Here is a 12,608-nt window from a genome sequence, read left to right as displayed (position 1 = left end):
TCATATACGATTATTTACATTATTTTGTTTTCATTAGTAATAGTTACTTATTTTTAAAAAGCGTTTTTCAATTAAAAGACATGTCAAGATCGCTAGTCTTTTTCTAATGCTAAAAAACCGGCCAAGTGCGAGTCGGACTCGCGCACGGAGGGGCGCAGGGAGGGGAGGGGCCAACAAAAAATAAAGCAAAACAAGCAAAAAAACGGTCACCCATCCAATTACTGACCACGCCCGACGTTGCTTAACTTCGGTCAAAAATCACGTTTGTTGTATGGGAGCCCCACTTAAATCTTTATTTTATTCTGTTTTTAGTATTTGTTGTTATAGCGGCAACAGAAATACATCATCTGTGAAAATTTCAACTTTCTAGCTATCTGGGTTCGTGAGATACAGCCTGGTGACAGACGGACGGACGGACGGACGGACGGACAGCGGAGCCTTAGTAATAGGGTCCCGTTTTTACCCTTTGGGTACGGAACCCTAAAAAACGAACTATAGTATGATGTAGTTTTCTTTATTAATAGGACCACCGTTTGGACTCTTTTGGGACGTTAACTAGTTTTTTTTTTTAGTCATTTAGTCATTTATTCAATACTGTATTGTCATGTACATAATAAGGTGTTACAATTTAAGAGGCCAGTTCATGACACCCTGTAAAGGCACAGAATAGTAGGTACTTATATTTACAGTTTTATACGACTTTAGACAATTCTATAAGGTTATTTATAATCATTTAAACTTACCAATTATTTAATAAAATAACATCTAAGTAGTCACATAAATTAATTCAGGATTATAATGTCAATAAATAAATTGGAATACTAAATAGTTAATTGAATTGTCAAATTATTATTTTTAAATACCAAAGTATAAATGTATTTACCAAACCCTAAAAAAACGGTCGAATTGATAACCTCCTTTTTTAAAGCCGGTTACCACCTGATTTATTTTATAGACCCTTGTTTAATATGAAAGCTTTTATAAGCTAGGTATATATATTTTTGTATATCGACAAGCGATACACGTGTATCAATTTATAAAAATAACATTATTTTTCCACTTAAGCCGTAACCTATATACCAGCCCTTGTGTGGGGACCACATATTTAGAATTACCTGAGACAATTCCTATATACTTTTATGTAGAAATATTTCCGTTATATGATAGATAGATAAATATCTAGATTATTTATTCATACCTACATTAGAGTCTGGCTAGCCAAAAATTGTTGACAGATATTTCGTTGTTGTATCACCAATTGTCTATGATTTTAAAAAAGCTAAAAGTTGTCAATTTATGTCATTCATTCAAATTGTTTGCGGTTTATAAGGGATTTATTTTAAATAATATTATAATGTCTAGACTGAGTGAGGTTTTTCGCCTTGTTACATTTGTATATTATGGTTAGAAAGTGTTACAATATGTGTTTATCGTTGACTGTACTTTACATAGTGGTAGAAATTATGTGAGCTGACTTTGAGTGCACGTCAACGTATATTGAACTTATTTCCTTAGGTACATTACGTGTGCACAGAAAATCAAAATATTTTCTAGTATCAAAACTATAATTCATACTACACAAAGTCGAGCCGAAGATTTTTTAAATTTCCCGCCAAAACTATGTGTAATCTTTCAGTAGCCAGACTCTACCTACCCACAACATACATGGCGTTGACATCAGAAAAAAAACAAAGAAAGTTACGGACAAAATTAAAGCATGCATTAATCACTAAAAAATATTACACAATAAAGCTTGTGTCGTGGCAGAGAAAAGGCGCTAGCTCAGTATGATAATGCGGCAAGGCAAACCACATCGCTGGTATTTTGCCAGTACGTTACATAAAAATGAGCAAAGCTTTTTCAATTGTTACTACACATGTCAACTTTAGCCAGTCTTCTCCGAGACCCCGGACAATGTCGTTCTCGAAACATCGGAGGTAATTTCATAACTTATACCTATGCGATTAAGTCCCGTTCTCGTAATTCAAAATCATAATCATTTAGCAAACATTTAATATTATGTATCAGTAAAGCAGTATCAGAACTTATTTTTGGAGGTACTTGTCTCATATATCGATACACATGCCTATATGTACATTATTATGTAAAGGCATAGTTTTATTATCACTTTACTCTTTCCAACTTTCATATTGAATCTCGATGAGACCTATTTATAAGAATGTAAAAATAACATCAGACCCAAAGCAAACCTATAAATAAGTATTCGGGACAAAAAATAAATTTCCTTTTGATCGTCGGGCGACAGAAAAAGCAAGTTTGTCTCAATTTGTCCGCACCGCTGTCAACGCCTGGTCACCCTACTGATTCACCATCCAACAATGTTATATTAACACGCAGCGATTTTTTAAATTGAGTCTTTAGTATATTGAATTACGGTTCGAAATAGCTTGAAAGATAAAGTTAGATACGACTTTGCGGAGCTTAAGTGTCAACAGTAATTCACCAAAACCTTATATATCAATATGCAGCGCTTTTTGAAATGAGATTTCAGTGTATAGTAATAAGGTTCAAATTTGTTCGATAAATTAAGTGAGATACAACTTTGCGGAGTTTAATTGCCATTCTCAATTTTCTTTAACAGTACGTGCATATGGTGTGATTTACATATAAAGGTAAGGTTATTTTTTATTCAAGATCTAAAAAGTATTAAGTGCCAATATTGTTAAAGACACAAAAATCGTTTTTTTTCTGGATATTATAGTTCGTACCTTACTTTGTGCTTATGTTGGAAATATTGGCATACATTTTTTGAAAAGGGTTTAATTAAATTTCATATAAGCTGTATATGGATCAAATCAGGTTTATAGAGTACTTATTCCATTATCAACATTGTATTAGCAATAAGAATAAGTATTGGCATCTCATTTTTCATTACTGTGATGTAACCCGTGCCAAGTCCCATCTACAATCAAAACAGCTAAGCGACATCTATTGGGAATTTGCGAATACCTAGATCATACACTAGGAATCCTCTAGACTGAGCATAGTAGCGCTACCCCCTCTGCCACTTATACGGTAGATGTACTCCATCTTCGAGTCAATCCCGTGCCGTGATTGGTCCGTGTCTTTGAACGGACCAATCACGGCACGGGACTCGCTCACCTCGTCCCCCGCACCCCCGTATTTTTGGCAGCATCGGTTTCATGAAATAATTGCTCTAAACTCAGTCTAGAGGATTCCTAGTCTATGACCTAGATATAGCCAGAGGAATGAGATTCCAGGAGAATGAGATTCCAGGGGAATGAGATTCCAGGGGAATGAGAGTAGAAGAACCCAAAAGCACTTGCCTTAAGCAGAAAAGCTTTGCAACCATACCGAAGTCATATTTTTAGGCACTTATTTAACTTCAATTTAAACAGTTGTGAAACATACTAACATTGAATAATTTTACGGTTTAGACTCACTTGTTTTAAGTGTAAGTATAAAGCGCTGGTGGCCTAGCGGTAAGAGCGTGCGACTTGCAATCCGGAGGTCGCGGGTTCAAACCCCGGCTCGTACCAAAGAGTTTTTCGGAACTTACTATGTACGAAATATAATTTGATATTTACTAGTCGCTTTTCGGTGAAGGAAAACATCGTGAGGAAACCGGACTAATCCCAATAAGGCCTAGTTTACCCTCTGGGTTGAAAGGTCTGATGGCAGTCGCTTTCGTAAAAACTAGTGCCTACGCCAATTCCTGGGATTAGTTGCCAAGCGGGCCCCAGACTCCCTTGAGCCGTGGCCAAAATGCCGAGACAACGCGAGGAAAAAGAGAAAAAGAGACTCACTTGTTTTAAGTCACTCGCGCAACATGTTTCGGGGAGCCTAGGTCTCCTTTCTCAAGCACTAACAGTGCGAGCAGCGTTCACGACGGCCGTGTATCGCGTACTGCGACGCACCGTGTCGCACGCTACCTACCAAGTAAGTAAGAGATTTGGGCTCTCCGAAACATCAAAAATCCGAAAAGTCAAAAGTCAAAAGCATTTATTTGTCCAACATAGGTATATATACATAAGTACAGGTCCCACATACATCATCATTGTATCACTACAACATGTCGCGCGAGTGACTTAAAACAAGTGAGTCTAAACCGTCAAATTATTTAACTTGGCTGCAAAATGTTAAATCAAATATTTACTCAAATTTTGTAACTCATTTAGCCGAAAGGCAAAGTAATTACATGGACTAATCATGTTTTAGACGGTGCTTTTTGTTTATTTACACGGCTTTGACCTTTTTCGATTTAACAGAGTATACAGCGGAAGAAAGTTCAAGCACCAAGTTACCTAGATTCAGCCAGCAGAGATTTCGAAGAATCGTAGCGCTTTTTTAGATACTTTTTTTATACCATGTTGGCGGAAAACAAGCATAGGTATGGCCCTCCTGATGGTAAGCAGTCACCGTAACCTATGGACGCCTGCAACTCTAGAGGTGTTACAGTATGCGCGTTGCCGACCCTGTTCAAACCTACACTCCTTTTTTGAAGAATCCCATAATGTAGACCCTCGGGAAAACCTTGGCTGGGAGTTCCCTTCGCATAGTAACATTAGTAACACGCTCATAATACGGTTGCCAAAAATATGAACAGGTTTCTCTAGTAACTTCATCGATTTGAAACCAGATTTCTTGACTTTCGCTCGATAGATATAATCCCAAAATGTAGGTCTTTTAAAACGCACCTTAAAAAAGTTCAAACAAGCATAATCGTAGCTTAGAGTATGAGATCTCTGTTGTCATTACGACAGGCGTAAGCGTAAAGAACTTGTATGCAAAGAGACCGATTACGCTTACGCGACACCACGCGACACTTGGTGCCGAAGTCTACGCGTCTCGTACTCGTAACGTTTTTACGATACGCTTACGCGTCTCTTAGGGTAACATTCCATTTCTGACCGCAGCTGCACTACTGGTACTGAACGCGTCGCTGTTACTGTCAATTTCCATAGTAAAATGAACAGTAGTGCAGCTGCGGTTGGAAATGGACTGTCACCTTAACGCTTACGCTCCGTGTGCTGAGAGCCTACGTGTACCTTCTTATTCAGTGTTGTCTGCGTCACGGAATCCTTATAAGGGTCTTTTTAATATCGGGTCCTGGAGAGAGGGAAATTTGGTTCGGTTGTCAGAACAAGGCGCGTTGAGGCCGTGATTCATACAGGGCTATAATGGTGATGGGGCAGGCCATATAGCGGGCCACATATGCTTTCCATCAGAGAAGGCCCGGGCCCTAATGCTTCACGTGCAATAAGGACGTTTTTATCAGAATTTCTTTTGGAACTTCAGATGGAAAGGACCTTATTGTACTTGAAGCATAAGGACCCTTCTTTAAAGGAAAGCCACATATTAACCATTTTAAGATGCTATATGGGGCTAATACCGAAAATGCAAAATAATGTTGTTTAAACTTTTGTGCTAGAACTTTTTTATAATATAGGAGGCAAAGAAGCAGACGGACCGCCTGATGGTAAGTAATACCGTCGCTCATGGACACCTGCAACGCCAGAGCTATAAGTGCTTTATATGATAAGATAAAGGTTGACTGGTAGAGGACGCCTTATGGCATTAACTTCGCCTTTTGTACGGTAATGTTTTCTTTGTGCAATAAAGATTAAATAAATAAATGCGACGTTTTCAACTAAACGACATTGTGGATTGTCGATAAGGTTGATTTCAAACTGAAGTTATATGGAAATAGCGCCTTATTGACAACCGACAATAAGTAACCTTTTGATTGAGAATGGCACAAATGTATACGCACGCAGAACAAGTTAGAATGGCGATGCGAGCAGGGTACGTGTCGCCGCCGGTTTTGAGCAAACGCTCTCATGCTACTCGCCCGCGCTGACCGAAAACGAAGTAAACATGCCTTTTTGCGCCACAATAAACTTCAGATTAAGAAGCCAGACATCAAATCTGTCTAAAGGAGGCGTCTCCATTCACCAGGCACACAAGTTTTTACTACCGTTGCGCGAGTGTTAGTAAATGTGGAGAGGAACGAGCGGCGACACCGGTTCCGATACTAACTGCGCGCGATAGCCATTCTAACCTCTTTAATAATGTTCTGTGTATACGCACTTACCAAAATTGCAAAAAAAATACAACACCCGGGTGCCTCATTAGGCCCGGAACCGAAAACAGGCTGTGCCGGAAATGGGGAACTCAGCACGGGATGCCATTATCGGTAATTAAATAGATTGTACGGTTTGTCTGTTTACCAAAACTTATTTGTCACTACATAGTTGAATTTGTCACTTTTTGTGTCATTTTGGTCCAGCCGTAGGTATATATGTTATAATACACTCATGGACAAATTAGACTTCCTATATATCCTTCCTATATTACCGCGGGAGTTATGGATTGTAAAAAAAAAAGATAAAACTCCCTAGTTAGCTGATATTAAAGTCAGTTTAGTACCGAAAAGTTTATAAAAAGATAAAACGTTTTATAATCATCTTTCTCTAATGAAACCTTCAAAGTCTGGCTATCAAAAGCCAAACTTGAGCGTAATTATTTCAAAGGCGAAAACTTTCGAAAGATCCTTTTCCAAAACCCAAATTCCCGTTCCTTTTTAATATATTTATAAGCGTAATTAAAAACACAATTAACTAGTAATCGCTAAGTTCTGAAGCGTTAACACGTTTCACAAAGACCTATGTTTCTTCTTAGTATCATTTAAAAATCAGCCTTAGAATGAAATACTTAAGGTATAATTTAAAATATTAAGATAGGATAGATATGATGTTTTGAAAAGTATCTTAGTTTGCAAAAGTTTTCAAGACGGCGTCCTTGTCAAAGAAGTTTTGGTAACAATTGAAACAGTTTTGGTACAAAGAAGACAAATTAATTATCTGGTAGAATAAATGGAGCTTTTAGGGCCTGCTTTATTTTTTTATTTGAGTGTAAGGCCTGAGTGGACGCTCGAAGCGGAGCGTTCGGCGGAGCGTGCAGCGTGGCGTCGGGCTCACAAGTGATTTGAGCAGCGTGCACTAAGGCCGCTCCTATACGTTTGCATTTGTTTAACATGCACGCCGCACGCCCCGCCCCGCTGCACGCCCAACTCGAGCGTCCACTCAGGCCTTACACTAAGGCAAAGAGAATAGAGAGTTACTGTCGTGGTAAGTTATATAGCCCCAGTACATTTACTGCCATATTTTACCCAAAGGTTGAAATTGTTAGAACGCTAAATGACTTTGACCCATATTCTTTCACTGATATACTTAGTTTTAATTTGTTAAATACTTAATGAAATTAACGCCATCTACCCGAGTGTAGGCCAAAGGTTATGGCGCCATCGCTCGAAAAGATTGCACCATACCTTTGGCCTACTCTCGTTGCTCTTAAAAGCGAAAGATGAATTTTCAATTCCATTCTAAATTCAAAGTTAATATTTCGTTTTGTATAAACCTTTAGTACAGTTCAGTTATTTTGAATTCAATAGATGAAAGAATTTCTATATTTTTATTCAACGACTGAACTTTTATATATTCGGTACAATGAGTTTCGCAGCGGCTTTGAACAGAAATTTACACTTAATATTTTTTGACATTTAAATTTGTATTATTTTTCAATTCGACTGTAAGTTGTAACTCTATTGTAAAGAAACATTAACAAGAAAAAACCGGACAAGTGCGAGTCGGACTCGCCCACCGAGGGTTCCGTACATTTTTTTATAGTTTCCAGATTTTTTCCTGTTTTTTCCAGCTTTTATTTTATTTATGACCCCTTTTGCACCTTGTCTCAGTGACAATAGTATGAGGTCTCTAGCGACTTTGTCATTGTCACTGTGTCAAGGTACGAAATGGGTCATAAATTAATTAATACTTTCGACCGTACATGACCGTACCTACTTGTAGTGTAGTACAATATTACTTGCCAAATTTTATAGCTCTAAGCCAACGGGAGGTAATACCCTATAAATTTTGATTTTCTTGAGAGTTTCTAAATATACGTTTTTGCGGCATAAACGGCCGTATCTTTTTTACGATAATTTAGAAGTTTGTTTTTTCACAGCTTTAGCGGACCGTAGACCTGAGTATATGTTTTTTACTTCAAGTCGATACCTTCACGCGTTCCCGAGATAAATTAAGGGTCTTGACAGACAGACGGACGGACGGACGGACGAACAACAAAGTGATCCTATAAGGGTTCCGTTTTTAGGGTTACCTACGTACCTCAAAAGGTAAAAACGGAATAGGATCACTCGTGCGTCTGTCTGTCTGCCTGTCCAACCCCCCTCCCCTTTATCTCCGAAACTAGTGTGTCTAAAATTTTGAAGAGTCTAAGATGACAGGAAAACCTATTAGAAATGTGCAGTCAAGCGTGAGTCGGACTTAATGGAACCCTTGGAACGCAAGTGCGACTCGCACTTGGCCGGTTTTTTTTCCTTTTCAGGTACAAAACCCTAAAAATAATACTTTATCACTATAACAAGTATAACACATTAAATTCAGTAACCTATATTCCGTGCTACATATGATTGATTGAAGTTGATGCATCTAGAAACTTCCAGGGCAATCGCTCACACCCGTCAATACTGTTAATGAGTTGAGTGCCGGTTAGATTTAGCCGCAGATCGCCTAGGTTAGATGGAGCATAGATAAATATCACGAGACATCAGAAACATCTGTTCTGGGCCAATCGCTCACACCCGTCAATACTGTTAATGAGTTGAGTGCCGGTTAGATTTAGCCGCAGATCGCCTAGGTTAGATGGAGCATAAAATACGACGAGCGACCACTACAAATGTCACTGTACAATGGAGGTGAACTTTCAGCGAAACGTGCAATTTGGCGTCGTGATTTGAGCAGCGGCAGCGTGCACTGAGGAGGCTGAGACACTTTAAGGAAATAAATTCTAGAATAATAACTATCAGTTATCAATAAACCGATAAACTATCTTGTGCCAAATTTCATTGAAATCTGTTGAGTGTTGAGCCATTTTTGCGTGATGAAGTAACAAACATCCAAACAGGGGCCGTTTAACAACGTTGACAATTATTATCAACTGACTGTAACAATTTGCTGTACATTGCTGGTCCAACAAGTCAATCTTATCACTGTACCGTTACATATTCGTATCAACCCGGAAATGGACAGGATACTATCAGTGTCAGTTGTCAATCAAATTGTCAGCGTGGTGAAAAAGGCGCCTGGGCTTTGTCACTTTTCCTTTAGTATGACTTCCGTTTCAGACGTTTCAGTTTATCATTTGACAGTGTCAATTAAATTTGACAGTTAAAGAAGAAGACGCTGTACGGCGCCGTATGTGGTAACTAGGTATGTTGTCAAACTGTTTACAACCAAAGTCACTGCATAATGTACGGAGCCCTACAGTACCATTTACTTTAGCTGTCAAATTCGCAGCACGAATATATCTTTGGCTTAACACATCTGTAACAGTTAATTCATTTTTGACAGTGGTAAATAATGCGGTATCTACTGGAGGTTGATCTATATTTTTAGGTCAATTTCGTTCGTTGAAGCTGCGAGAGTGTTGTACGTAATTGAAATTAAGTGTGTTATCGTTTGATAAATGATAAATTTTATAGTATCAGGCGTAAAGGTAAAATAATAATGGAAATCTCGTAATATATTTAAGTACATTCGCGATTCGAGTTTTCGGGAAAGTATGTAGGTACGAAATTTCACTTGATCACACGCACTTAGAACCAAATGAAGGTATTTTTTCTAATTTAATTGGCCTACGAGTACTACATACAGTCAGAAGCAGAAGTTGCTAAGCGGGCGAGGTGTTCAAAATGATCTTGACGTGACTTTATTGTTAAGAGAATAAGAGCGCGTCAAGGTAATTTTGAACACCTCGCCCGCTTAGCAACTTCTGCTGCTGACTGTACCTACTGTGATATCTTACAAAACTAGTTCCCAAGCAAAGTTTTCATCGCACGGGGTGAGAATACCCTCTTAATGAGTACTGGTTAGATTTAGGTCAATTCTCGCCGAGTGTTGGACGTAATCGAAATTGAGTGGGTTATCGTAACACAGTTAGCTGAGCTACTGTAAGCCTTATTGCAATAATATAAGATTTACAGTGAAACCTGGTTAATTGACACCTGGATAAATGCAAAACCTCAATAATTGCAACCAAAGGTCCGGTCCCGGCCCCTTGAGACCAAAAGGCCTCTATAATTGAAATTTTTGAACCTCCATAATTGAAATTTAGATTTTAGTACTTTTCGTAATTTTACCTCTGTAATTGACCACATCGCAACTAAGACCTCTATAAAGATAAGATAAGATAAAAGATAGTTTATTCAAGTAGGCATAATTACAATGCGCTTATGAATGTCAAATAAAACTAGGTAGACCGGCTCCAACCCTATACCTCTGCCCCGAGAAGATTTAAATCCCCCCTCAATTGGAGGAGGGTATCCCAATATGGGACCGGCAACAAACGCGGCGGGACACATCTTTTAAAAAAAAAAATTACATCTTCTAATTAACATGCATTATAATTGACACTGCAAAAAAAATCCGTTATTTTAGCTCTTCTTATTACCTCTATAATTGACACGAGTCTATAAGTAAGACCTCTGTAATTGCAATAATGTAGACTTGAAGAGAGCAGAAACAATATTTTAATAGCAATGGTAATTTTTTAGGGTTCCGTACCCAAAGGGTAAAAACGGGACCCTATTATTAAGACTCTGCTGTCCGTCCGTCCGTCCGTCCGTCCGTCTGTCACCAGGCTGTATCTCACGAACCGTGATAGCTAGACAGTTGAAATTTTCACAGATGATGTATTTCTGTTGCCGCTATAACAACAAATACTAAAAACAGAATAAAATAAAGATTTAAGTGGGGCTCCCATACAACAAACGTGATTTTTGACCGAAGTTAAGATAACACCAAATAATATAGGAAATATTCTTAAAAAAGAAATGCTTAAACAACTAAATTATTTTAACTAAAATGCATAATTATGTTATTCCATTTAGCATAAATGGAGCAGCCTGTACCGAGTATGCGCCGACCGGTTCTTGTCTTGCTCGGCCGGCCGGTGTGATTACAGATGCGCTCAGTTTGTATTTTTTTGCAATAGTTATATTCATTATGCTGTTTACGAATTAGATGTGTTTTGAAGTGCCTGCCTATTGTATATTTAATTATTTAAGTACTGCGGAATGGAGTATCGAGACAAACCACTGTGGTTTAACGATGCTTTTGGATCGAAATATTATGTAATTGTGATTTATCTCTAATAAAAAAAAAAGCAACGTCGGGCGGGGTCAGTACTTGGATGGGTGACCGTTTTTTTGCTTGTTTCGCTCTATTTTTTGTTGATGGTGCGGAACCCTCCGTGCGCGAGTCCGACTCGCACTTGGCCGGTTTTTATTATTTTATATCTTCACCCAGAATTCAATTTATTAATTGGGTATCTATCACAGACTAGTAGGTGAAATAGTTTTGATTAAATCAAAAACATAATATGCTTTTTACATTCCAATAAAACTTTCTTCTACAATTCAAGGGATTATTAAAAAAAAAACAAATGATTATAAGCAGTAACTAATGTAGTTAAGTGTTAACGTACAAGTTATATAATATACAGACCAGAAACCCAGAATCTACTTTCAATGGTTATTTGAACCTCCATAAAAGCAATTTCTCAGAACGCAACCTCTATTAATGAGAACCTCTATAATTGCAACAACGATTTTTTGAACCTCGTTAATTGGCACGACCTGCTTAAATGAAAAACCTGGTTAATTGACAAAAAATTGCCGGTCCCTTGAGATTGCAATTATCCAGGTTTTACTGTACTTTCCGACAGTTTAGTGTTTCTTTCTATGAGTACGAGTAACTTAATCAAATTTGGTTTAGAATTAACTTTTCTTGAGGATTTTTTGAGGGATTAGCAACACCTACTTCTAGTTCCACTAGTGCAATCACTGCCATCCCACTAACCCAGGGTTAACCGGTTAAACCTTGAGTTACCAGTACAATTTGACACTGGGTTATCCCCGGGTTATTGGGATGGTGCAAGTGGCGCAACTTTAAGTTTACAGTTTTGGCACCTCGCTAAGCTTTCAGGTCATAACAAAACATTTTCATTTAAAAAAAGAAAGTTCAGCCGGGACACCGCGGCTCTTATAGAATCTACGGGAAACAAACGCTAGCGCGATGTAGGAATCGCACTGCCCCTAACAGTGACATCTCGCGACTCATTGGGTAACTACTGACCTTGGGTGGTGTGTTTGTATACTTTGTATGATGTCGCCCGACAGAGTGCGCCCGCCTGGTGGCCTTATAGTGTAGCCGGCGTAACGCACCTCCTATCCTGCTATCTCAACTGTAACTAGACAAGGACGTCACATTCCGACCGCATGGTACGCTTATTATTCAGCCAGGACTCCGCGGCTCTTATAGAATCTACGGGAAACAAACGCTAGCGCGATGTAGGAATCGCGCTACCCCTAACAGCGCCATCTAGCGACTCACTGGGTAAACTACTGACCTTGGGTGGCGTGTTTGTATGGTGTCGCCCGACAGAGTGCGCCCGCCTAGTGGCCTTATAGTGTAGCCGGCGTAACGCGCCTCCGAGTCGCTCCGGGGAGCCATCGCCGCGTGCCACTGTCATGCTCTCGTCGGCAC

General features: G+C 38.8%; 1 protein-coding gene and 1 long non-coding RNA gene across 2 annotated transcripts in view; one reads left to right on the top strand and one right to left on the bottom strand.

The window, feature by feature from the left end:
* Positions 1-12,608, top strand: part of LOC134657987 (uncharacterized) — a 220,218-nt gene that overhangs the window by 84,189 nt on the left and 123,421 nt on the right. The window lies entirely within an intron of this gene.
* The window catches only part of LOC134657967 (uncharacterized), a 228,990-nt gene that overhangs the window by 124,013 nt on the left and 92,369 nt on the right, over positions 1-12,608 (bottom strand). Inside the window, exon 4 of the mRNA XM_063513573.1 lies at positions 12,472-12,608. Within this exon, the coding sequence (XP_063369643.1) occupies positions 12,472-12,594 (123 nt within the window). The 5' untranslated portion in view covers positions 12,595-12,608. The remainder of the gene's footprint in view (positions 1-12,471) is intronic.

Source organism: Cydia amplana, chromosome 21 (assembly GCF_948474715.1).
Source record: "Cydia amplana chromosome 21, ilCydAmpl1.1, whole genome shotgun sequence".
Lineage (NCBI taxonomy): Eukaryota > Metazoa > Arthropoda > Insecta > Lepidoptera > Tortricidae > Cydia > Cydia amplana.
The sequence above is the reverse complement of the archived record's forward strand: the minus strand, read 5'-3'. Positions and strand labels throughout refer to the sequence as shown.